General features: G+C 39.5%; 1 protein-coding gene across 5 annotated transcripts; it reads left to right on the plus strand.

The window, feature by feature from the left end:
- Window positions 1-270: 270 nt before the first annotated feature.
- On the plus strand, window positions 271-19,654 carry PRDX4 (peroxiredoxin 4). Of its 5 annotated transcripts, XM_023633303.2 has the most exons (8): window positions 1,373-2,275; window positions 5,479-5,596; window positions 8,506-8,622; window positions 11,090-11,212; window positions 14,301-14,431; window positions 15,450-15,484; window positions 19,261-19,307; window positions 19,542-19,654. In XM_023633303.2, the coding sequence occupies exons 1-8, from the start codon at window positions 2,032-2,034 to the stop codon at window positions 19,543-19,545; spliced, it is 819 nt and encodes a 272-aa protein (XP_023489071.1). In that variant the 5' UTR covers window positions 1,373-2,031; the 3' UTR covers window positions 19,546-19,654. The 5 variants fall into 5 exon arrangements, with proteins under 5 accessions (XP_070112909.1, XP_070112908.1, XP_023489071.1 ...); XM_070256808.1 differs by lacking the exons at window positions 1,373-2,275; window positions 19,261-19,307 and adding an exon at window positions 271-790; XM_070256807.1 differs by lacking the exons at window positions 1,373-2,275; window positions 19,261-19,307; window positions 19,542-19,654 and adding exons at window positions 275-790; window positions 16,734-17,097.
- The last annotated feature ends 6,310 nt before the right edge of the window (window positions 19,655-25,964 follow it).

The following is a 25,964-nucleotide window of genomic DNA, read 5'->3' on the forward strand; positions in this document are numbered from 1 at the left end:
TTGGGACCCCCCACCCCACCGAGGACCTCTTAAATCATTATTTCCAGGGCTTGGTCCATACACTTGAATGTTTTTAAGCGCCTCAGGTGTTTCTGAGGTGCATCCTATACGTAGAACCATCCCTCTGTGCCTGATGGTTTTATATTATTTATATGGGCAGCTGACTCCAGCTGGATGGTCAGTGCCTTGGGGGCAGGGCCCCCACCTCAAGCTTTTTGTGACTGCCACTATGACAGCACAATGTGTGCCTGCAGGAGGCAGGCACTCAGGAAATATCATTGGCTAGGAGGATTCAGAGCAACTGCCACCCAGAATGTCAGCTGCCAAGGGGTTCTACTGGAACTGAGGGGCACAGAGTTTGTGCCTGGGAGTTGGCCTACCTGGCCACTCTCTCCAGTGGGCAGGAAGTTCACTGGGGCCCACTTGGTGGGCAGCCCCTGATGCCAAGTGGGGCACCTCAGCTTAGCCCAGAGCAGAGGTGTCAGGAAATAACGCTCTCCCCAAGCTTCTTCTCCCAGTTCCCAAACTTAGAGGCCCACCTTAGGACCTAGAATTCATTGAGGCTTGGTGGTTATTTGTCCAACGGTCACTATGGATCACCGAAGCCGACCTCGAGGCATAGGCCTAAGCCGAATGCCTGGGACTCAGTCCCGAACTCCCCGGGCCCCACTCCCCCTCCATGTGGAACAAGAGGCCAGGGAAGGAGAAGAATGGGAGCAGCGAGAGCAGCCTCGTCAGAGGACTCCTGTCTGCGGGCCTTCGGAAAGTGAAGAGTTCCCAGACGTTATGGGTAAGGAGATGCTCCCCCATGCCCTGACAAAAGGGAAGTGGTTTCATATTTTTCCTCCTTTTCCCACAGGAAACTGGGATTAGGAAACAGAAAATAAAACTTATAACGGGCAGGACTGGGGTGAGGGATGAGTTTGGAAAGGGTAGGTTTCCCATCTGCCTCAAAGGGTTGTCCCAGGGAGCAAGGATATAACATGTGAAAGCAACTTGAAACTAAGACAGGCTGTCGGGGATAGTGGGTGTTATTTACAAAATCAAGTGCTTACAAGAGTAAATGCCATGTGCCAGATGCCTTGGGAAACAAAGATGAATGTGACATAGATTTCTACCCCAGGGAGCCGACAGTTTAACAGAGGAAAGACAAACTGTTAGGATGGCATCTGTGGGATTCAGAAAGATGACAAGAGCTCACAGGAAGATAGAAGAGGACTCTGCAGGGCATAAAGGGTGCCAATGGCTCCTGCAATGTGATGGAGTAATTGTCAGAAGATAGAACAACACCGTGCTGGGATAAAGTCTGGTTTCCTGGGAACTTTTCAAGTCTTGATTTAAAAAAAAAAAAGACACTGAGACGGACTTAAGTCACCAGACTGCCTGTTTGTCCTTGCCTGCTGGAGGAGAGTAAATGGTTAGACCCTTCTTCTCCAAGTTTTCCCAGGACTTAAAAGAGCTGCAACTAGATGGGGGACTCACGGCACTGTTCATACAGATCTCTTAAAGGAAAAAAGGAGTAACTGTTAGAAGTATAAAATGCAAGCTCGTCAAGGGCAGATAGGATAGTTTCACTTACAGGGGGCGGGGGGCGGGGGGCGGGGGGTGGGCGGCGGTGTCGGGTGGCGTGAGGTGGTGAGGCTTTGTGGAAGCGATGGGCGTGGAAGGATGTCTGAAAGAGTGCACAGGGCGGAGCACGCGACGCCAGTCACGGATGATGCCACCAAGCGGCCTTGGCAGACTTGGGCTAAACTCCCGGCCCTGGCCCGCCCCAGGGCGCAGGCGCAAACGCTGGCTGAGGGCGTGCAGGCGGGTCAGGCGCCCGCGTGGCGAGGCCGGGGAGGGGCGGGGGTGCGCTGAGCGGGGGAGCTGGGGACAAGGTTGGGGGCGGGAGGGGGGGAGTGGGAGGCGGAGCAGGTCTCGCGAGGCCGCGCCCCGGCTCACGCGGGCGTCGAGCGCGGGGTGCTAGCTGCCTGCCGGCGGGAGAAGTCGCGCTCGCGCCAAGGGACGTGCGGCTGCGCTCGCGTGGTCATGGAGGCGCCGCCGCCGCTGCCCGCCGCGTTTATTCCGGCCCCTGGCTCGAGTCGAAGGCTGCTGCTGCTGCCGCTCCTGCTGCTCCTGCTGCCGGCCGGGCCTCTGCGGGGCTGGGAGGCAGAGGAGAGGCCCCGAACCCGCGAAGAGGAGTGCCACTTCTACGCGGGTGGACAAGTATACCCAGGGGAGGCGTCCCGGGTTTCGGTCGCTGACCACTCCTTGCACCTCAGCAAAGCCAAGAGTAGGTGGTGCCCCGCCAAGGCTGGGGGGGTGACCAGTGGCAGAGGGAGGTGGGTGGTAGGGAGGGTCTGGTGACACGTGTACCCTGGTTGCGGTGGGTGCCCGGAGCCTCGCTTGGGCGGCACCTCGGGCTGCCTTTGGTCCCTGAGCCGTCCTGGCTCTCTCCTGGGGGTTGGGGGGATCGAGGGGGGTGCCAGCTGTGAAGAAAGGGATGGTTTCCACTAATCAGATTTTGGAAGAAGTGGTGGTTACCCCAAAAGCCGCAGATGAGGGAAAGAGGGTGGCCCTGTTCCCCGGCGTGCAGGCATCGCAGGATGTTGTGCAAACTCACACACTTCCTCAGACATCACAAAGTGCCTGCAGCACATCACGTCCGTTTTCAAGTCCTAGTTCAGGGAAGAATGCATTGATAAGTTGAACGATGATTCACAGAAAGTTTGACTAAACAGAAAAGTGGTTAAACAAAAAGCCCAGGAGGGCAAATGTTTCATTGTTCTTTTTTTTCTTTTTCATCTTGTAAAGACGACTATTAAAAGCTCTTCCCCAAAATCTGTATAGGTAGTTAATGGGTATTCTTTGTGTTTCTCAGAAATGAAGAATTTGTCACAGGGTGTATTTTGGAGGCTCTTTGTAGGGAAACGGGGGAAAAGGAGGTTGGAAGTAATGCATTTGGTTTGATGATAAACCTGGTGGCAAATTTGTGTCCTGGCAGTTGGTTTTTGATTATTTGCATTCCTTCCAGTGTACACAGCTAATGGCCACTTTCAGGAAGGACACGTCAGACTAAGTAGATACTGAGAAAGTTGTGGCCTGCTCCATCTGGATGTTAAGATTAGCCAAAAAGAAGTGGCCAGGGAGGGGCTAAAGTGAAGACGGTCCTTTGCTTGCTTTTGAGTAACTGCTTTTCCTACGGATCATTTGGCATTCTGTAGATGTGTATTTGGCTTTTGTGGTTCAGTTACAGCATGTTATGTGCCCATATTCAGTGAAAAAAGTAATGCTTCACAATTATGAATCCCCAGCGTTCAATGGGATGTTGTTATAACTTAGGTTGGAGTGGGAGTGATAAGTGAGAAAAACTATTTTGCCTCCTTTAACATTTGCAGTTCTTTCCTACTGAAAGTTAACTACTTTTGGACTTTTGTTTTTAAAAAGCCAGTCTTGCACTTTTAAAAACCTAGTATTTCCAAGTCCCATTGGTTTTACTTGCCTGGGAAGATATTTTGAAATATGTCAGCCAGTTAACTGTTTACTGGCTTTACATATATTTCTCATAAGAAACAAATCCCATCCAAGTCCGCTCATGGAAGCAAAACATGGTAATAATAGATCTCCATTTACCAGCCAACTTTTTCAAATTTTAGTTATTTGCTACATTTCTTTGTCACATGGAGGCTTATCTAGAATTAAAGATACCAGGACTTTTATTCATAAGATGGAATATTATGGAGCCGTGAAGTCCATACTTACAAATAATTTTAGTAACATGAAAAACTGCTCATGATTTACTGTTTCCTTTTTAAAAGGGGTGCAACGTGGTCAAAATTCGTCTGTTTGACAAAGACTGGAAGGAAAGCCATAAAAACGTTAACGGTAGTTAAATTGGTGGGGGTTATAGGGAGAAGGGATTTAAATATTCTTTCTACTGCTCTGCATTTGCCAGAATCTTTGTTAATTATCTGATTTATATTCAGGACAAGTTTTGTTTTTTAATGGATACAAGGGGTTGCTTTGGGAATTCCATTTATAGATCTTAGCAAAGTAACTACATTCTTTTTGCTCCCTAAATTGATGACTTTCTTTTTCTTTGAACTAACATTGCAATTCTTAAATCAAGAACCCAAAATTTCCAAAATCAATTTCTTTTTCAGATTTGTTTTTCTCAATATGCTAAAATCATTAAGGAGTATCCTTGTAACAGATGATTACAATTATAATCTCACACTTGAGTAGCGTTTTAAATAATATATGTAAAGCATATATAGCTCAGTACTCTTCTGCTCTTTAATTCTCCCTCCTGGCCTTTACCTAATCAGATCAGGATATTTATATGAGGTAGGCTGTTGGCCCAAGATAAGTGATAATATGTTAAATATTAACTTCACAGAGAAATTCATCTTAAGTTTGTCTCTATTTGCAGAGTGACCAAAATTGTTGGCTATTATTCAAAATACAATAAGCGCTGGCTATTATAAGCCGTACTTTCTAGGAACCCTAGTCAAACTTGAAAGCAAGTATTGACTTCAATGTATGTAATGGTTCTGTAAGTTTAAGTGCTATCTGAATGTGTTAAGGAAGTTCAAGGTACATTATTTTCAAAGCGTGTTGGCTAGAATTACACCATGCCCTCACAGGAGAGTGGCAGGAACTATTCAATTTCCATCAGGTCACTGGAAACCTGTGCAAGGGGGTCTCCTATTTCAAAGCCCTCTAGGAAAATAATCCCATAGTCTAGGATTTGACACTCCTGGCCTCATGTATTTGCAAATTTCCTCCTTCGGGAGTGTAGCCTCCTCTGCAGCAGGTCCTCCGTGTGTATGTGAGAAACTGGACAAGCGTTTAAATTAGTACACCTGGAAGACTGTCATGTGAGAGAGAAAATCTAATGATTTGAAATGTAGGAAGTTGATTAACTTGGAGGGGCTATAGTGAAGTATCCAGTAGGGTTTAGTGCAGGGGTGGGATATAGGGGGTCTGTGAGCATGTATAGGAAAAAAAGGCTTTATTTTCACTGACCTCCAACTGAAATTTAGCATTTCCTTCCATTATGAACACCAGCAACAAACCACAGTAGCTTCAGCAGTCCTTGTACCTGTCACCGAAATTTTCATGCCACATTATGATTGTTGCAGATATCCTAAAATGTAATTTACACTCATCACTATCTTGGGTAGTTATTAGATCACTGCTAGATCTTGCAATTTTAAAGTGTTAATAAAAGGACACATGTATTATTATAGCACCAGTTTGTTTTTTAGTATTTTGATAATTGTATTTCAATATAACTGGTTTCCTTTGTAACTCTATATATTTTATTTTATGCATTCAATAATGCTATTCTGAGAAGTCTGTAAGCTTCACCAGACTGCCAAAGAGGTCCAGAGGATTAGAAGCCTAGATTTTTAGTGATTTCCTAAAGATGCCCTTCCGTCATCCCGCCAACTTTCTCAGCGTTACAAAACATCATATATTTTTCTTTCTTAGTTTCCAAGCCAGCACCTTATTGGGAAGGAACAGCTGTGATAAATGGAGAATTTAAGGAGCTCAAGTTAACTGATTATCGTGGGAAATACCTGGTTTTTTTCTTCTACCCACTTGATTTGTAAGTAATACATGTACATAGCAGCTAGTAAAACCTCAGTCATTATCAATCATTATTCAAGAACATCAATAGTTAGGAATTATTTTATTTAGCTCTTGGTTCTTAAAAGGCAAGCTGAGATGAAGAATTTTTTTCAAGAAGGTAACATCTACCATATATTTCAGAATCATAACCCATTGACCCCAATACTTTATACTTCTATCTATATGACTGTTATCATAATGTAATCATTAGAGAAAAGCTATAATTATTTTCATTAAGCTGTATCTACTAAGGCAAGAAAATGGACTGATGATATTTTAGAAACCATTTAAAAGCAAGACTTATGCCACAAATCTGTTTACTGTATCTCTATTAACTAGAAAATTAATAATTTAATTAATAATTATTGTTTATTTAAAAATAATTAAAATTAATCACCTTTGCTCTGGTGATACCATTTAACTGTGGTTTTACTATTCTTTGCTGCATCTGTTGCTTTCCTGCAATTTCAACGTTTTCCTGAAAATATTGCATATGCTTAAGGAATAATGCTTATTAATATAAATTATAGTTAGGGGGCGGTTTCTCTTCCTTTAACTCTGTGACAGTCAACACTTTTGTAGATAGTCAAAAAGTTGACTCAAAAGTAAATACTCTTGCAGCTTTAGTCACGTCGAGGATTTAATTTTATTTTGAGTGTTTTTCAAATTCCATGAAAGTGAAAAGATACCAAAAAGAGAGTTATTCTAACTTTTATCTTTTTCTATTTGAATATATTTTTTTGTTACAAAAAGTAAGTAGAAGATTTTTCTATCTTTGCCACTGGATATTAAGATCCTTTTTCCATTAGGTCTTATCTAGAACTATGTAAATAAAACTTAAACTTGCAGAGAGGATATACTTAAGCTCATCTCTATAGGTTGTCTCTAGACCAGGGGTCAGCAAACTTTTTCTGTACAGGGCCAGATGGTAAATATTTTTAGGCTTATGGTGATTTCTATTGCAGCTACTTAACTTTGCCACTGTAACACAAAACAGCCATAGGCAATACATAAACAAATGGGTATTGTTGTGTTCTATTGAAAGTTTATTTACAAAAAATAAGATAGGCTAGAGTTGGCCTGTGGACTGAAATTTGCTGACCCCTACTCTAATCCAAATAGGAAGAATTCTTATAAAAATTAGAACATTGAGACTAAAACAAGTCATGAATCTGCATAATACACAGTCTTTTAAATTGGTAAGAACTTCCTTCTTTCTAATCAACTTGTACTGTGACTTGACCACCTAAAATGTGTAATATAATAATTTCTAATAGAAACCTGAAGTAGAAATTTTAATAGATAAAAAATGATAGACCTTCTAAATTCATATTGCTATAAAACCAAAAAGTTAACACATGTTAAATACGTATAACAATAAACCTGAATTTTGAAATTAGTCTAACATGGCAGACAAATATCCTCTGTTTCGCCAGTGTTATTTAAAACTCCATAATGAATAAGACATATCTAATTAGAACATGATGTTAGCAATGGTCTTCTGGGGCAGGGAGCTAAGATAGCTTCTTTCTATTGTTTCCATGTAATTCCAGACTGGGCCTGGTTAGAGGGAAAGGATTCTGTGGCATTTGCCACAGTCTGCAAGGGAGAAAGTCACAGCCATAACCCTTCACTTTTCTGCCGGAACTTTTTCTCTGTCTTAGTAACAAATTGAGCAAATGTGTCCCTTGGTAGCATTTCTCGGGACAATAGGAAGGAAAGCAAGGGCTGACCATTCATACCTTTTTGGAAAATATTAAAAATACATATCATAGCCCAGGTTTCCAGGGACGTAATCTAGATTAGAACTGTATGCCTCTGTTTGGCAGTCGTCCACTTGAACAACTGAAATATTTGAGAAGCCTATGTTGGGCTGTGGTAGGAACTGGTCCCCTAAGCCTACATTTTTCTAACTTTCTTGACTATGACACACAGTAGGCAATACATTTGTCATTGCCACCCAATGCACTTACACATGCGTACAGGGTAACATTGAGTCTGTATGCACCAGTACAGCCATACTAGTTAAAATACTGAAAAACTTCCATGGTATGGGAAATAGCCACTTTCCCAACCCCCTCCCCAAGCTGCTTCTCCCATCTAGGACCTTTCAGAAACGTCCAGAGCTTGAGAGAACTTTGAGTTAAGGCTGTTAAATAGTTTTAATTTCACTCCACACACACACATATATATATGCACTTGTATATACATATATATGTTTCATAACTTAGCCTTATTATGTATGATGTATTCTCATATTTTCTATTTCACTTCTTTAAAATGTTGGTTGGAACTCAGGAATTGGCTTAAGGAGTTCCTACCATGGTTTGAAAAACACCACTCTAAGGTAATACTCTCTGAACATGCCCTTCCGACAACAAGACCGGGAGACAAGGTAGAAGAGGAACTTATCAAGAAAGGGAGGGGGTGGGAGAGCATTTTCTCATCTCCAAAATAGGGATAAGATGCATCTAGCTCGTAGAGTTGGTATAGGAATGTAAGAAAAAATAGTGAAATGATGTAAAGTTTGTATAGATCCTTTGGAAGCTGTAAAGCATTACATAAAGTATTACTGAATAAAAGCTAATAAAGTAGGGGGAGGTGCTGCCATAAGAAAGAAGGGAACATTGGTTGACCACTGATCCATTAAGTTATAAAAATAAAGTTTATTGAGATATAATTTGGAACTCTGTATGTTTTTTTTAATTAAATGATATTTGACCAAATGACAGTCTTTTAGACTACACCATCTCGAGAAGTTTCATATATAAAATTGTTCTTAATGTGCATTTTTATATACTAAAGGTGTTCGTAAAAACTAAGTCATTTGAACTTCAGGTCTATGTGTATTTTGAAAATACTGATTTTTTGTTTTTTAACTTTCAGCACTTTTGTGTGTCCAACTGAAATTATCGCCTTTGGTGATAGAATTGAAGAATTCAGATCTATAAATACTGAAGTGGTAGCATGCTCTGTTGATTCACAGTTTACCCATTTGGCCTGGTCAGTATCTTACACCTACATTTGTAGGGAAAAGAATGGATTTACTGTTAAATTATGGGCAGACAAGTCTTTAACATGATAGGAATATAGTTATTTATCAGATAATTCGTGAATAGATTTTTCTGAGAGCTGCTGGTTCAATGAAATTATGGTAAAAATGCTTAAGGATTTCATTAAACATTTCAAAATTTGAAAAGAAAAAGTTAAATGCAAAAGATGTAATATCCATAGCAAAAAACTACTGAGTTGTATGGTTACTTTATTATGATAAATTGGGAAACCATAATCTGGAGAAAAAAATCTTTAAAATACCATTTCTGTGTTACACAATTGTCTAGTGTTAAGTCAAATTCAAAATAGCTTTTGTAATTACTTTTCAAGAAGCAATGATGTTTTAAATTAATTTTTGAAATCATATAGAATTTATATAATTATATAAAAATTTATTTAAAAATTTAAAAAAAGTATTAAACATGAAAAGATGTTCCATGTAATTAATTGCAAAGAATTGCAAATTAAAATGATGAGATGCCATTTTTTCCCTGTCTGATTGGCCAAGATTTCAAATATTGAAAAATTTCATCCAGTCTTGACAAAGGTGGGAAGAAATGGCACTCTCACGCACACAGTTGGTTCAGCATTTCTGGAGAGCAGTTAGGCAACATGTTTCTAAATTTGAAATGTACATGTTGCTATGAGTTTTTGTGCACAAAATTTTATGCACAATAAAGATTGTTCAGAATTATTTTGGTTTTAAAACTTGTCAAGGCAAATAATCAATAGTCAATCTATAGATTAGAACAATAAAGTGATGTTTATCTGAGCCAAGTTGAGGACAAGCCCGGAAGAGCAGTCTCCATCAGGGAAGAAAGCACTCTGGAGAAGCGTGGTTTATAACGTGGATATATACCACTTCAGAACAAAGAACACACATCAAGCATGACAGGAATACAATTTTTTTTTCAAAGTCACAAGGAGATGTTTTGCTGCAGTTTAGCATGTACACAGCTGGTCAACTTGACCTGGGTTTTCTGGGAAGAAAAGCTTATCTTCCAAGAAGTACTGGTATTGGCATCAGAGGAAGGGAGACACTCATCCCTATCTTTAACAAGTGCATTCCTTGCTTTGGGAAAAGCAGATGTCTACTGCATGTTCGGTGGGCCGTAAGTCAGGCTGCTCTGGGAAAAACAAGTTTTAGGCCGAATCAGGTTTAATCCAGAATGGCTTCCCCATAGACTTCAATATGTGAAAACTTCTTCTTATTCTTACTATTTTCATCAAACGTAATATTCAATTCACTAAAGTAGCAAATTCAAAACAAGTTTTTCTCCATTTACAATTATTAATTGGTTCAGGAGCTACAATTTAAACTTAATTTACATTCACTTAAGTAACTAGTTCTTTTAAGTATTTGAAAGTGTAGTTATATATTTAATATATTTGATTTCCTTTAAATATCTCAATTTTCAGACAAACCTTCCCAAGAACTTAAGTAATTCTTGCAAATACAATAAACAAATAGGGTGTCTTAAGTCCTTTTAAAATGTTTCTTTACTATTTATAAACTGAGTAAAATTTCAAATTATACATTTTGAATGGAATCACAAAGTGAATCTGTTATTCTAATATGCCAAATTCTCTTAAACATTATAAATAATATACATATACTGATTATTTCTTAATATAAAAATATTAAAACTATGGGTTTAATTTGCTTCATCATTTCTAAAGTAATTCTAAATCTTTGTAGGATTAAAATACAAATCCACTAAGGAAAAAGTTATGTCATCCCAAATAATTTGGGATTCCTTTCCCAAGGAATTTTTGGGGATACATTCTCAGCTGGATAGGTCTCATATTAACCAGAGATTTCTACTTGAATGTCAAAAGACATCTGCAGACATCTGGAGCAGTATTTCCCTGTTTTTTAGCTGCTGTCAGTCCCCTCCCATTAGGGCCCCAGCCCACATCCCCAGGTTTCAAGTTACAGAATACTTAAATATGAAGACTGATGAGTCTGAGATTATAACTTACTTCCTTCACTGCTTCAAATGGACTTTGCATTTCTTTGTCTCTCAGAACATTAAAATGTCATCCAGTTGTATTCTGCCTATCTCTCAAGCCTTTTTCTTGTGATCACCATTCTAAGGTTATGCTTGTAACAGGGCATATCCTTTGATCCATCAATTCCCCTTCTAGGAATTAATCAGACAAGTGCATAAAGTTGAGAATGCAAAGATGTTTCCAGCAGTGTTTATAAAAGCAAAAAAAAATGGAAACAGTTTAAATGTCTATCACTAGAGATTAGTAAAATATAGTATGTCCATACATTAAAAATACGATGTGTATCTCTATATTTACACATTACACACATTGTGTGTTCATTCATTTTGTGTGCATGTGCAGAGAAAAAGCTGTTTTGATATCTGCCACTTAACTCTGAAGGTAAATGTTCTGTTTGTTACAGGATTAATACCCCTCGAAGACAGGGAGGACTTGGGCCAATAAGGATTCCACTTCTTTCAGATTTGACCCATCAGATCTCAAAGGACTATGGCGTATATCTGGAAGACTCAGGCCACACTCTTAGGTACCTTTCAGTAGTTTTACATTATGACAAATCCAAATATATGTGTAATCCTCCTTGAAATGGAGTTAGAAGATAGAAAGTTTGATCAAGAAATATTTGCTCTATTTGCAAAAATGTTATAGATACTATTTGAAATAATTGGGGAGTGCTTTACTTAAACTATGGGCGTGTCACAGACTGTTAGAGCTGGAAGATTATTTAGAGGTCTTTGACCAACTCTGTCATTTTACACCTAAACAGATTCATAGAGTTCATGAACTTAGGCAAAGTTATATAATTAGTTAATTGCAGAGCCAGACTTGAACCCAGGTCCCCAAACTCCTTGTCCATTTCTTTCTTCTCTTTTCCAAACTGACTCCAGAAATGGTTTTTCTAAATACAAGTGTCATCGTATTTAGCAAACCTGTGTCTTTGGAGTTGGAAAAATTAAGGGAATAATCAGCTTTATTGAGATATAATTCACATACCATACGACTCACCCATTTAAAGTATACAATTCAGTGATTTTTAGTATATTCACAGAGTTATGCAACCATCACCACAATCAATTTTAGAAAAGTTTCATTACTCAAAAAAAGAAACACCATACCCATTAGCAGTCACTCCCCATTTCCCCCTATTCCCCTCCCCTGGCCCTAAGTAACCACTCATCTACTTTCTGTTTTTATAGTTGCCTATTCTGGACATTTCATATAAATGGAATCCTACAATATGTGCTCTTTTCTGACTAGCCTCTTTCACTTAGCATGATATTTTCAAGGTTCATCCATTATTGTATCATGTACACTACCAATAGTTTCTCTTTTTTTTTGTACTTGTCAAGTCTTTAATGTTTTCTACTTCCATAGAGTTTACTACTAAGTTAATTCGCAAAGAACAAATATGCCACTAAAAAGATCAAGGCAATCTTAAAATTTGTAATTGTTTGAACATTAACCAAGTAAAATTATCTAATATTAGCTATTTTATGTGATCTGAACCAATAGTTTGTTTTTTAAATTATTTTTTATTTTCATCAAAGTAGTACATGCACATAGGTTTTAAAAGTCAGATTGTCTTAAGCAACAGTCCCCTCCCGGCCCCCAGCCCTCCTCCTTGGAGGAAGCTACTTTCAACTCTTTAGCTACGGCTTTCACTATTTATCTCCATATTTCTAAAGAAGGTCTTATGCTTTGCCTGGATTTATCAATTTTGACGTTATTCATAATGGTAAATAAGACTTTATCTTTCTTATGCCATCCCCAAATTTATTCTCCCAGTATACTATGTCACAATTTTGGATTAAGTTAATAGTTCATGTTTATATTATATAAATATTGTTTGCTTTTAAGCTCTTAAGTGTAGTGTGCTAAGAATTACATTCCCTATCTGGTAAACTTTTTGATTTTCTTGTAGCTAACAAACTACACTTTTTTCATTCCCTTAGTTTTCTATATATCCATCAGTAATTCTTTCTAAACCCCCCAGCTGAACTATAACCTTCTAAGTACTGCATTTTTCCTCTGTCAATTATCTTTTCTGGAATCTTCCATCTTCCTATTTCAGATCAGACCAGCCACTCTCTAAGTTGACTATGTAGCTGTTATCCTAGCACTTTACGCACCAGAATCCTGGGACTTGCCTTCACTTCTCCTCTGTTAGATGCCTAATTCTCTGGCTCCCATGCCTGCCTTCTCTGTTTAATCCCTTGTTTTGGTGATGCACATCCTCACAGCTTTCTAATAAAAGGTCACTGGAAGGTAAAATGCTTGAGGCCCTCCCTGTCTGAAAATGTTTTATCTTGCTCTCGTGCTTGATTAATAATCTGGCTGAGTATCGAATTCTAGATTGAAAGGCATTTTCCTGCAGACATTTGAAAGCATTGCCCTCCTACCTTTAGCTGCTGGGGTTGATATTGAGATTTCTGTTGCCATTTTAATTTCTGATTTTTTTGTAAGAATGACCTGTCTCTTCTTATATTACACCAAGTATGGCAAATGTATTAGTCTCAAAGTCTACCAAAGAAGCAGTTCACAAAACCAAAACAGAAAACAGAAGCTAGAACTTGCTACCAAAGAAAAGGCAGATTTCTTTTTGTGGCTGTGTGTTGCTATGATATATGTGATAGAGGCAAGCTCATAATTCCAGATCATGCTCGCTTACTTCAAAGCAGATCTGATCGCCACCGACAAACTGTAAAAGTAGCTGCATGAAAGAACACCCAGATGAAGTAATTAACAGTTTTGCCCAAGTTTGGCTAAGGTGACCTTGTCCAAGGAGAGGGAGCCCTAGTTGATTCAGACTCAAGTTGCTCATTCAAAAAATGTATTCTAAGATAAGCAGAAACATTTTAGTAATGTTTAGTACAATTATGAAACAAGATTTCATGTAACAGGTGTGAAATTCCATGTATTTCTACTAAAAATATATCTCATTATTATTTATAATACTTGTATACAAAGCAATTAGCCCCAGTACCTGAGGTCTTTTTCTAATCCAAAGTAAGGATTGGGTTGAAATCCATATTGACTTAAATAGACAATAAAGTCCTTTGGAAATGTTCATCTGTAGTCTACTTTAACTTTGCAATGCCACCTCTATCTCAATAGCAGATCTTTTAGGTCAAACTACTTCATTATTCCTCAGTCCATAGAAGTGAATCAGACATACAGAGATTTAGAGGGAAAGGTAGCTTCACTTACATTGGTGACTTCATCTTTTTTCTACCACTGACAAAGGAAATACAAACAATTCTCAACAGCCAGTGATAAGAAAAATGGATCACTCCTTCACCCAGAAAAAAGCTTTGCTATGTAGTTTCATCATTTCATTTACAGTACCATAAAATCCCAAACTTAACTACACGTGAAGATAGAACTGTATATACTACAGTACATTTCATAGCCAAAAACAAATTTTTAAAGCTATTATTTAACAGTGATAATCCCAAATTATACGGTAGATGTGTAGGTATGGGGGTGTGTGCGCGCATGTGTGTGTATCAGTCAAGTAGGTAGGTAGTGTGGTGTGAATGGTACAAGGATTCACATTAATATTTGTCTTAACGGAGATGAAATAGCCTCACCTCTACTACTCTTGTGTTTTACAGAGGTCTCTTCATTATTGATGACAAAGGAATCCTAAGACAGATTACTCTGAATGACCTTCCTGTGGGGAGATCGGTAGATGAGACACTACGTTTGGTTCAAGCATTCCAGTACACCGACAAACATGGAGAAGGTAGCCTTTCCTTCCAAACTGCAGAGCCTTTTGATTTTTTAGTTTGAGAGAGAGCAGCATAATTAGTTTGGTTTCTTATCCTAAAAGTAATTTGGATGGTGCCAGAGTCTTCTGATTGATTGTTTTCAAATTATTAGCAGATCTTTTTAGCAGGTCAAATTATTATTTAAAGTGCTTTTAACAAAATATCACTAATATATTCTACTTACTGAATAAGATGCAAAAATATTCATTATTTGCATAGTCTTTTTGGATAAGCTCAAAGTGAAAAGTTTCTGCTACTGCAATTTTTCAAATTATGTTTCTGTAAACTTAAAATGTGCCAATCTGGCAATATTTAATAATGTAGGTTTTATTTGCATGTTTGCATTATTTGATTTAGCTTTTTTCCTCAAGGTTATTCAGTATCACCCTAGTAATGTATCAGTTCATCCTTTCATTCCAAGTTTTTGCAGTAGCTAAATGGAAAAGGTCAGACTTTGCTAAAGTACAACATATGTTATATATTCCTTTCAAAAGTGTAACTCAGTGCCTGGGTCAGGGTGCATTCTAAATCAAGGGGGAGTCCTATTTTCCAAATAATTTGAAAGTCTCTTTTGACAAACAGCAAACCATAGTATCAGTGCAAGATACTATAGGAAACAGCTGATTAGCTTAGTGAAAGTTTACGTAAATTCAGAGAAATTTTTGCTGTCCCCATACCTTTCAGTTCACCAGATTCCCAAACATTCCAACTATATTAGAGGAACGCTCGATTTGGTTTCTTATATTGCAAATGTAACTAAATATAACTGGCAAAAATGGACATAGATTAGCTGCCTGCTGATCAGCTCCATGACTAAAATTCCTTGGGGAGAGCAGACACGCTAACAGAAGTCAAGTGTTCAGTGGCCCAGAAGTGTTCTCATTAATATAGGCTCGATTTTCAGTTTCATTTAGAAAAAGAAAAGCCAAGAGTTGCTGAAGAGAACTGAACTCTGTTTTTAAACTGTCTTTTGCTAATTTTTGTTCCTTTCAGTCTGCCCTGCTGGCTGGAAACCTGGTAGTGAAACAGTAAGTCAAATTGATTTTTCTGTTAAGGGGATAGCTGGGGCCAAAAAAAAAATACTAACCTTAGGATAATCTTTCCTTGTAATAGAACTGTCTTCGTTTTGTAAATGAAGTAACTGTTGATAGGCAGAAATCATAAGCATACAGGCATTTTTTGGACTGTAGGGAGAGTAGCTGAAACTGGAGAAAGCAGAATATGGGGCTTAATGCTGTGAATTTTAAAGCCAAGTATCCAGAGAAATATACCAATAAAAAAAGGGAGTGGGAACAGTGGAGACTTGGTAGAATAAATTCAGAGGTCTCAGCGATCATCTATGGAATTTCTTCCTATATTGTAGGCAAAGAAAACAGTCAGAAGCAGAATCTTTCTGTGTATAGTAAAAAGCTTTTGAGGCGCTGGCCCCGTGGCCAAGTGGTTAAGTTTGCACACTCTGCTTCGGTGGCCCAGGGATCACCAGTTCAGATCCTGGGCACGGAGCTACACACCACTCATCAAGCCATGCTGTGGCAGCATCCCACATAAAAGCACTAGAACGACCTACAACTAGGATATACAACTATGTACTGGGGCCTTGGGGAGAAAACAAAAAGAGGAAGATTGGCGACAGATGTTAGCTCAAGGCCAGTCTTCCTCAACAACAAAAAAAAAGCTTTTGAGAAAATCTGGCTTAATTAACATTGAAGCTAATGATTCTCTCTGTCATTTGAAGAAAGAAAAGATTGAAACAGGTACATTCTTTCATTTATGGAGGCTGTATAACTTATAGACAATCCTTAAAGTAGTCTCTGGCCAAAATACAATTTGGAAACTTGCTTGAACCTTTTTTAAATAACATGTTTATCTTCTAAAAATCAAGAGTTTTACACAAACTGTAGTTAGGAAATGAAAAATACTAAAGCGTCAGAAGAAGAAATCATTATCTTAGAATAAAAGAAAAATATAGATTCCTAAGACTTTCTTCCTTAGCAAACCAAAAAAAAAGTGCCATTAGCCATAGACAATGAGAGGTAGAAATTCACTCTCTACACTCACTCAGGTCAGATAAAGTAACGTATCACTGGTTTTGAACCAGTTTTTGATGGATTTTCAAAACAGCTTTGCCTTTGCGGGTCAAAGTTAATGTTAAAATACCACCTTACTCACCTCTACGTGGATCTGATGGACCTCAGAAGGGATTTGAAGTTAGACATTCAAGGTACTTTGAGCACTAGGTACTTTAAATTATAAATTAGTCATTATGTTGGTTTACAGTTACTGATTGTGAGGCTTACAGATAGAAATATGAATCAGAAGCTGCAGGCATCACCTGAGAGAAGCCTTAGAAAGCATTTCTGGAGAGGTCTTCAAGGTAGGTGGCACTTCCCCCTGGAGCCAGAGCAGGACCAGCAGTGACTAATGAATAGCATCGCCCTCAGTCACAGGCCTGTGCTAAGAGATCAGCAAGAGCTCCCAAGAAATAAAGGCTAACTACGAAGGGTATTATAGGATGAGTAGCTTACATTTCAGAAAACATGTTGAATATCCACTTGATTAACCTTTGGGGGGCCACAAACCCCTTTGAGAGTCTGATGAAAACCTTGGATTCTCCCTCCATAAAAATGCACATGCGCTATCACATGCTGTGTTTGGGCATTCTTTTTTTTATTCCCAGCTTTATTGAGGTATAATTGACAAACAGAATTGCATATATTTAAGGAGTGCACTGTGATGATTTGACATATGTATACACTGTGAAATGATTACCACAGTCAGATTAACGAATCCATCACCTCACATAGTTACCTTTTTGTGTGTGTGGTGAGAAGGCTTAACATCTACTCTTTTAGCAAATTTCAAGTATACAAAAGAGCATTATTAACCACAGTCACCATGCTGTACATTAGATTCCCAGAACTTAACTCATCTGAAAACTGAAGGCTTGTACCCTTTGACCAGCGTCTCTCCATTTCCCCCACCCTCAGCCCCTGGCAGCCACCATTCTACTCTCTGTTTCTATGGGTGTTCTTTCAACAGACATTTCTTGAGCACCTGATATATGGCAACTATTAGGATAGCCAGGCGGTATTTATTAGTGAACACTATAGCCAAGGTCCCGGCCTTAAAGTCACATTCTCATTCTAATTTTAGATTGTGGCAAATGCTTTTAGAAACAGGTTGATGGGATAGTGCCTGGGGTGGGCATAAAGCGGTCAGAAAAGACTTCTAAGATGGCATTTGAGTTGAAACGTGAGTGAAGAGAGGGAGCCCGTCATGCATAGAGCAGTGAAGAAAGAGCAGGACAGAGGCCCCGAGGCCAGAACCAGCTTAGCATGTTCGAGGAACAGAAAGGGCTTCAGTGCGGCGGGAACAAAGGGAGCGACGAGGGATGGGATAGGGAGGCCAGTGTCGCATGGCGTGGAGAAGTGGACTGCAGTGCACTGACTGAGCCATGTGGAGTCATTAGTGACCATAGTGAGGGCAGGGGCTTGCCTGGAGTGCTCTGAGGAGGAGGGCGGGGCGGGATGAGGAGGAGATGGAGTATGAACAACTGGTTCCAGAAATACACCTGTGAAGGGGAGAAGGAAAGAGGAGTTAGAGAGGGGAGATGTCGGGTCAGAAAAGGCTTTGTAGTCGTGCTTCTTTGAAGACAGATGAAGTTTTCATCTCCGTCTCCGTCCATTCTCTCCTGTGTATTGCACAGGCCTCCCTGCCCTCGGCTTCTCTCCTCTCCACTGCATGCCATTCTCCAAACCAGAACCTTTTGGAAGCTCTCCAGTACTCACAGGACAAAGGCCAGATACTTGGGCACAGCCTTCAAGCCTTTGCATTCTTTGTTCCCACCAGCCTCTCCTGGGCCATCTTCCCCATGATTCATGCACGCCGCTGTGCTCCCACCAAATCACGACTTATTTTTCCCCAAAATAAGCCCTGCTTTTTCATACCTTTGTGCCTTTGCTCAGGTGCCTATTCTTTCTATAGCCTAGAATACCTGTCCCCTTCTCTAATTCTGCTCATCTTTCAAGACCAACTGAGATGCCACCTCCACTCTGAGGCCTTCCCTGATGCCATCTTGGCCTCCATTGAGTCACACAGTCTGTGTCATACATGATCGTACTGTTCATTTGCGTCAAAAACAGTTATGTACACGGACATCCTCCCCACGTGTTTGTACGGCCTCACAGGCAGGGACTTTGGTAGTTATCCTTGTATCCCCACTGCCCAGCACACTATTGGCACATAGTACTTATTCCATAGTATTTGCAAATTGAATTTAAATGCAGAGAGATTATAAATTGGCAAAGACAGAATACTGCTTGAAGTGATGCCTGAAAAATTAGGTAACATTTATTTTATGCTGAAGAAAAATTCTGAAGAAAACATACAGAACTATCATAAGCTGATTACAGTAGGTTTTTTAATATATATATAGGGATAGATGTACTTTACCTATAACTGTGAAGTAACATAGTTAATGGGAGGTCAAATTATATTGGAAATTTCAAAAAACATCTCGTAGGTTTTTAAGGCTGTGATGCCCTAGGAGAGAGCATTTTTTCTTTCAGAGTATTTGTTCATTCACTAAATAGTTACAGAAGGTAATACTTTAGGGCGTATCTGAGGGTTTTTTACTTTGCAGTTTGAGATTAGAAGGGTTGCATTCTGGACCTCCAAAAAATCCACTTGAACACACTGCCCCTCTATCAGGTTTTTGTGGCATGCCAACATTTCATCAGCAGATGATTTTAAAAATAGATTAACATCTGTAGCCATGCTCTCATAACGTGTTCGATTTAATTAGATCAAACCTGAAGATGCCATGAAAGCCTGGTGGCCAAGAGAAGAGCTGTAAGTAAATTTTGGGGTGCTTGAGTACAGATGTTAATTTATTAAATTATTTTCCTTTTGGGATAGCTGAGATTAGCAGGTAGGACAAATCCAGTTTTTCAAATATATATATGTGATATAATTTGGTACACAAAAATGATCTTTATCTTCTTTACTCAAGAGATAGGCAACTAATGTCAGACTACTAATGATGTATATCAGCTTTTAAAATGAATAATTTGGTTTTTTTAACAGATAATCCCAGATCCAGCTGGAAAACTGAAGTATTTCGATAAACTGAACTGAGAAATACTTCCTCAAGTTATGATGCTTGAAAGTTCTCAATAAAGTTCACCGTTTTATTACCATATTGTGTTACAGTAGTAATTTCTTGGAGAATGTAAAAATCCATGTCAAGGTCCAAAGATATTTAGTGTTCAAGTTAGACACTGATGCCAAAAGATAGGCAATTATTCTCTTTCTGAAATAAGAAATGTCAGATTGAATCAAACTAATGATAACAGTGACTAACATTTATGGAGCACATGCCATCTGCCAGGCGTTGTGTTAGGCAGCGTAGCTGCATTGTTCCATTTAATCCTCACAGCAACTCTTTGAGTTCTTTATTTAACTGAAGCTCAGATAAATTACTTACCCAAAGTCACAGAGCTGGCGAGCAAAGGTAGAATCAGACTCTGAACCCAGACAGGCTAATTCTAGTTTCTGGGCTCCTAACACTCCACTGTGGCTCCCCTCTCTGTGCCTTTGAGGGTGGCAGGAGAGAATAAGCTGTGAGCATAGTCACCTTCCATGGTATCTGGTACGGACAGCTGACCCCAGAGCTCACTGCTGTGTACAACATAAAGCCCTTTGGAGGGGCCGACCCCGTGGCCGAGTGGTTAAGTTCGCGTGCTCCGCTTGGGCAGCCCGAGGTTTCGCTGGTTTGGATCCTGGGCGCGGACATGGCACCCCTTGTCAGGCCACGCTGAGGTGGCGTCCCACACGCCACAACTAGAAGGACCCACAACTGAAAAAATATACAACTATGTACTGGGGGGACTTAGGGAGAAAAAGCAGAAAATAAAGGAAGATTGGCAACCGTTGTTAGCTCAGGTGCCAATCTTTAAAAAGAAAAATCCCTTTGGACTGCCTCCCTTTTTCTCTAAATTCACGTTTTCAACTTGTACCAAATTTATAAGTAACAACTTATATGTTTACATGTATTTTAACAGAAGTTGAATCCCTAAACGTATGTAGCTAGCTCTTCACAAATGACCATATATAAAGCTCAACTCCAGTGCTACTTCACCCCATTCACCGCCCCAATATGGCAGTGACTTTATTGTAATTATCTATAGACGAGCCATGTGGTTAAGGGATGTGGTACTCGAGAATTTGCCTCATTCTGTCTTCCATGCTAATCCTCTCTCATCACTTGCAAAAAGCCCCTAACCCTGGGGGAAGCCGTCACTTGAACTGGGGGCATTATTACTGGCCTCTTGGCTGGAACTCTGAGTTCTGTCATAAATGGCACATGATTAGCAACAGGCATTTGGACATGGACATAGGAATCCAACTGCAACTTAGATCCCTTTGCTACAGCAAAATAGGCTCCAAGTGCTAGCTTACAGTTGAAATTTTAGAGGCCAACCTATTAGTAAAGTTGAAGACTGCTAGTACTTTGATGTTCAAATAGGTTTTGATAATCTTGTCAATACTTCCAATACAATTGGAATCCTATTCTCAGATTTTCTCTTTCCAATCTGAGAAGTACAGATTTTTCACTCATGAATAAGCCTGTATCTTTTTGATATAGTTTCCATTCTTTGAAGCTTTTCTAGCCTGACGTTCATTTTAAGTATGTTTACAAGGAGGACAGCTATTTTTAGATCCATTCAAAAAACCCAGTCAATGTTTCATTCAACATTCCGCAACTATTGATCACATACTCTAAACACTTAGCAAAATCAGTAACCAAAGACAAATTTCTGCCCTCAAGGAGCTTAGTATTTGATTACTGAAGCAGGTGCTGATAGTATAGTAATTTCTAGGTACCTAAGAATAAGTGAAAATACATCCTGACTTATGACTGTCATATTAACTGGGTAATGTAAATAGCCTATGAATAAAAAATAGCATTAAATGTACTCCTTCTCAGTGCCTTTTATAAACTCTCCCTTCCAAATAGCTGACTTCTGAAAGTCCACAGGTCCAAAATTATAAGGGTGATCTCATGTGGCCATTTACAGAAGACTGGGAAAAGAGTGTTCATAAAGGAGAGCCCTCTGCCCCGCTGGAGAGGGCGGGCCCCAGGCCTGACTGGCTGCAGCTACAGGAGACCTATTCCCGTAACACGCTGACCTGCCATAATCTACAGCAGTGCTTCCCAATCGGGGACCATTTGCCCTCAAGGGACGTTGTAATGTCTGGAGATGTTTTGGTTGTCACAGCTGTGGGACTGCTACTGGCATCTAGTGGGCAGATCAACATCCTACAGTGCACAGGACAGCCCCCACAACAATGAATGATCTGGCCCAAGATGTCAGTAGTGGTGAGGTTGAGAAACCCTTCTCTACAGCTGGCTGCCAACAGATTAAGGAAAAGAGGGGACCAGTATAGTTCAGTAGCTGCCTGTGCAGCAGGACAGACTGTCACATGGCAGTAGGAGCTTATCCAAAATAATAGGTCAGGGGGGACTCGAAATTTCTATGAAATACACCACACAACGTCTTTTCCATGCACTAATATATACATAACATCTATAACTCCCTGCTTCTCTTCAAGTTTCCGATCGTCTGTTGAGTATTTCCCAGTTAAGCCTTGCCAGTGTTCTGAGCTTTTCAGTGATTGAGGTGGACTGCTCTTTCAGGGACTTTTTAGTCCTCAGAATCTCATGCAAGGAATCATCCCCTGCTCCCATCACGTCTATTAAAGGGAGTAGGCTGCACTGTAACACTGTAACACAAAGACCACGAGATGGCGCCAGGCACACCGAAATTCCACAGCGACCTGCCATGTCCTGAGGCCCACCCCACTTTCAGGCTAAACTAAAAGAGCAACAACTAACTCTCAAATGGTTTGGTTTTTCATTTTTTCTTTTTTACAAATCCAATTTAGAGAAAAAAAGATGAAAAACAACTTAAAAATTCAGACCAATTCAAAACTAAGTATAACTCAAATAGGCATCTTAACTTCTGCTGAGTACCCCTTCCATTAGTGACCATGACCCAGTTAGAAGTACGTTTTACATCGTGACCTAGGACGTATGTAAATGTGTGTGTGTGCCATGCACATGCATAACAAGTTGAACACAACTGACCAATACTATGCATGATGCATTCTGACCTTTAATTTTTGTAATGTTGGCCACAACCCCACTTAATTTCATGATCCACTAATGGGTCATGTCATAGTTGTAAATACATATTTATATACATATAATCTTTTCTTACAAATATATATGATATAAATACATAGATAAAATCAGGTACAATAAATGCCTGGTATATCAAAACTTTGTCATGTGTAATTCTCATTTTACTTCCATATGGTTTTGTTCATTTGCTTTAGCCATACTATTCCTTCTATTAAAGGTGCACAATTTCTGTGACACAAAAACCAAAATACCCTTACCCTTTCTTTGGTTACTATAATCTTTTCTCTGTGGTATTAATTTCTCAATGCCTTTGGCTTACTGAATGGTTTTCAGAAGGGCCTGTTTTATTCTGAGGCTCCATTTTTTTTTTTAGCATTCACATCTTAAATAAGACTTGATTTTTAAATTGATATGTAATATATTCATTAAAACATTTCACTAACTGAACAGCTGAATCAAGTGAAGGAATATAGGCCTAAATCAGGGGACTGTGGAATGAGAAAAGTGCCTCTGCTTTCATGGAGAAAGAAACAGAACCTTAAGAGATGAACCCCCCACCCTACCCTCTGAACCAGCTGGCTGCAGGCGTAGGCAAGACCTCACAGGTGTGGACATTCAGGTCAGGACTGCTTCTCCCACATCACACTGCCTGCCAGAAACCCACCTGCTGGACCAAAGGACCCCCAAATCCACCTCAGATTGATCTCCTTAGATCAAAATAATCTCATGACACAACAGTTTCATCTAGAAGCAATGTGATTAACCAACCCTTAAATCCTTTTTGAACTTGCCAAATCTCTATTTTTAATTCCTCTTTCCTGTTACCTATTTTATAGTAATTTTGTATTGCCAAGGGGTAGAAAACATTCACAAGTCAATTTAGAGGGTCAATCACAAATGTAGCAAAAGTTTTATTCTAAGAGAGAATTAAAACAAATGCCAAACATATTTCAGCCATTCTCATGTCTTATGGTTGAGACCCGACTGTATTCTGATACATATATATATATATAATCATTAGTTAATACTTTATCATAACAGCTGAGAAAATACGTATGGATTGTGGCAAAGGGCCAAGATTCTAGACCTAGTCCGGGTCTACTCCATCTATCTACAGTTACAGGGTGCGCTTTGGGAGGTTACTTTCCCTCTCTAAGCCTCACTTTCCTCATTTGCAAAATGTGGGTAATAATGGTACTGACCTCAAAGGGTGATTGTAAGGTTAAATGAGAAAATACATTTTGATGTCATTAGCCCAGTGCCTGACACCTAGTAAGAATCTGATATATGTTAGCTGTATATAAAAATTGTTCTATTTTGTGATGATGACATCTTGTAACTGACTTTCTGCCGAGTTTGTGCCACACTTCACTGACACACAAGTTGCGTGGGGTCCTATAACCAAATGGAGAATCCCTAGTTACTCCCAGTTGTTTTCATGTGAAAGCATCGATTGTGAGCTTGAGGCTCTTGCCCAGAAACAGAAATCGGTAACACAAACTTGTATTCTCCGTATGGAAATGGAGGCAAATCCTCCTGCTGCACTTCCTTTCGCCTCTCTCTTCTCATCTGTAAAGGGGCACAATGCTAAAATATTATTAGTCAGAATTTGTTGTAAAGTTAAACACCTTGTTACAAGCTAACAATTTATAAAACATCAGCGTGACAGCAAGCAATTATACTCCAAAGCAAGACTGCCAGCCCTTGCAAGCTGGAAGGGTCAGTCTGATCTAAAATGTCATCCTAAATTTGGATTTAAGAAACATAATACTAATATTTGATTCTTCATAGCAAAACAATTTACTCCTTGGACAGTATACTATACTGCCTGTTCATGTTACAGAATACAATATAGAGTATGATCCTAGCGTTGTAAAAGTTCTAAAAACTCCTGGTGTGTTCGATTGTTCATAGGTATTATGAACCCCAAAAAAAGGTCTCTGGTCAAATAAGTTTTACAAAAGCTAATACAATAAAGTTAAACAGGTGTTCTTCTGGGCCCTATTTTTCAGAGTCTTTTGTAAGCTGATACGCACTATAAAATACCAGAGGAGGGATGTCCTATGCAGTGTTTACCAATGTTATTTGTCGATAAAATGTTTGTGAAAGAGCATCTCACTAGCACTAGTGTCTGAGGAATTCACCCAGGAAAGAGAGCTGGACCCTTGGAATAACTCAGCCCCTTGCCATCCAGCCCTAGGCACCATCGCTTTTGGAAACTTTTTTCTTACCAGCGACCTCTCAATCATCCTGCTCATCTTTGACAACTTCCATGACACCACCGACCATTCCCTCCAAAAAAATGGCTTTGAGAGGCAGGAGGATGACATAATTGGGACCTGGGAATCTAGCCGGCTGCTCTTGGAGCCCTCGAGCCAACATTTAAGAAATCCAACCAGCCATCAGAGAGGCCTGGCCAACCCCCACCCACTCCAGCCACCCCAGCTGAGCTCCCAGCTGAACACAGCTGCCTGAGTGACTCCAGCCAATGCCACATGGAGCAGAACTTCCCAGGTGAGCCCCGCCATCCCACAAAACCAAATATGCCTTTAGAAAGAGAAAATATCTTTCTCTCTGCGCAAACTTATTGAAAAAAAAAATAAAATGAACTCCCTGGGGTGGAGGGGAGGACTTCAGTTCTTCGGGAATCAAGATCCTGGCTCTCTTCAAAGAGATGAGATAAAGCAGATCATATCATAGAGAATGCAGGTAGCAAAAGGAACATGTAGACAGAGTATTTGGCTTACCACAAGAAACAATCCACAGCGTCACATGGGCACACGACACAGTGCAAAGCATACTAGCGTGAACTCTTCTAAAGAAACCAATGAATGAACACACTCTCCTTGAAGACAGCCCATTGAAGAAATACCTAAGCAAAAGCTAAAAACTTGGTAATTAATGCCTCAAGTAAAACTGGCATATCTAAGCATGGACCATTCAATACAAAACCACGTCCAACCCACCTTAGGAAGTTCCATGCTAGACACGTAGCAGTGCTGGTACTGGATAAAAGTTCACTATTCCTTAAAGAGAGACAGAACACTAATTATCTAGAACTTACTATCCTCCATAGTTTGCTCCATCTCATCTTCTTAAAGTCCTGTATTAAAAATTAAAACCTCCAGTTCCTATTATGTAAAAACCTTTCTCAGTAGTTAGCAGGTTTTGAGTTAAGATTCTAATATCCAAAATTACTTGACCAGGTAATTCAAAAAGACAACAACCAATTTTTTAAGTTCAATCTCAGTAGAATTCAAAGAATGGCAATTAATGAATGTCGTTTTTCACCTATCAAAATG

This window comes from Equus caballus, chromosome X (assembly GCF_041296265.1).
Source record: "Equus caballus isolate H_3958 breed thoroughbred chromosome X, TB-T2T, whole genome shotgun sequence".
Lineage (NCBI taxonomy): Eukaryota > Metazoa > Chordata > Mammalia > Perissodactyla > Equidae > Equus > Equus caballus.

Coding starts and splice junctions, on each gene's coding strand:
- PRDX4 (XM_070256806.1), top strand. CDS start 2,032: ATGGAGGCGCCGCCGCCGCTGCCCGCCGCGTTTATTCCGGCCCCTGGC. Junction 2,276..5,478: donor GCACCTCAGCAAAGCCAAGA/GTAGGTGGTGCC, acceptor TTTCTTTCTTAG/TTTCCAAGCCAGCACCTTAT. Junction 8,623..11,089: donor CAGTTTACCCATTTGGCCTG/GTCAGTATCTTA, acceptor TGTTTGTTACAG/GATTAATACCCCTCGAAGAC.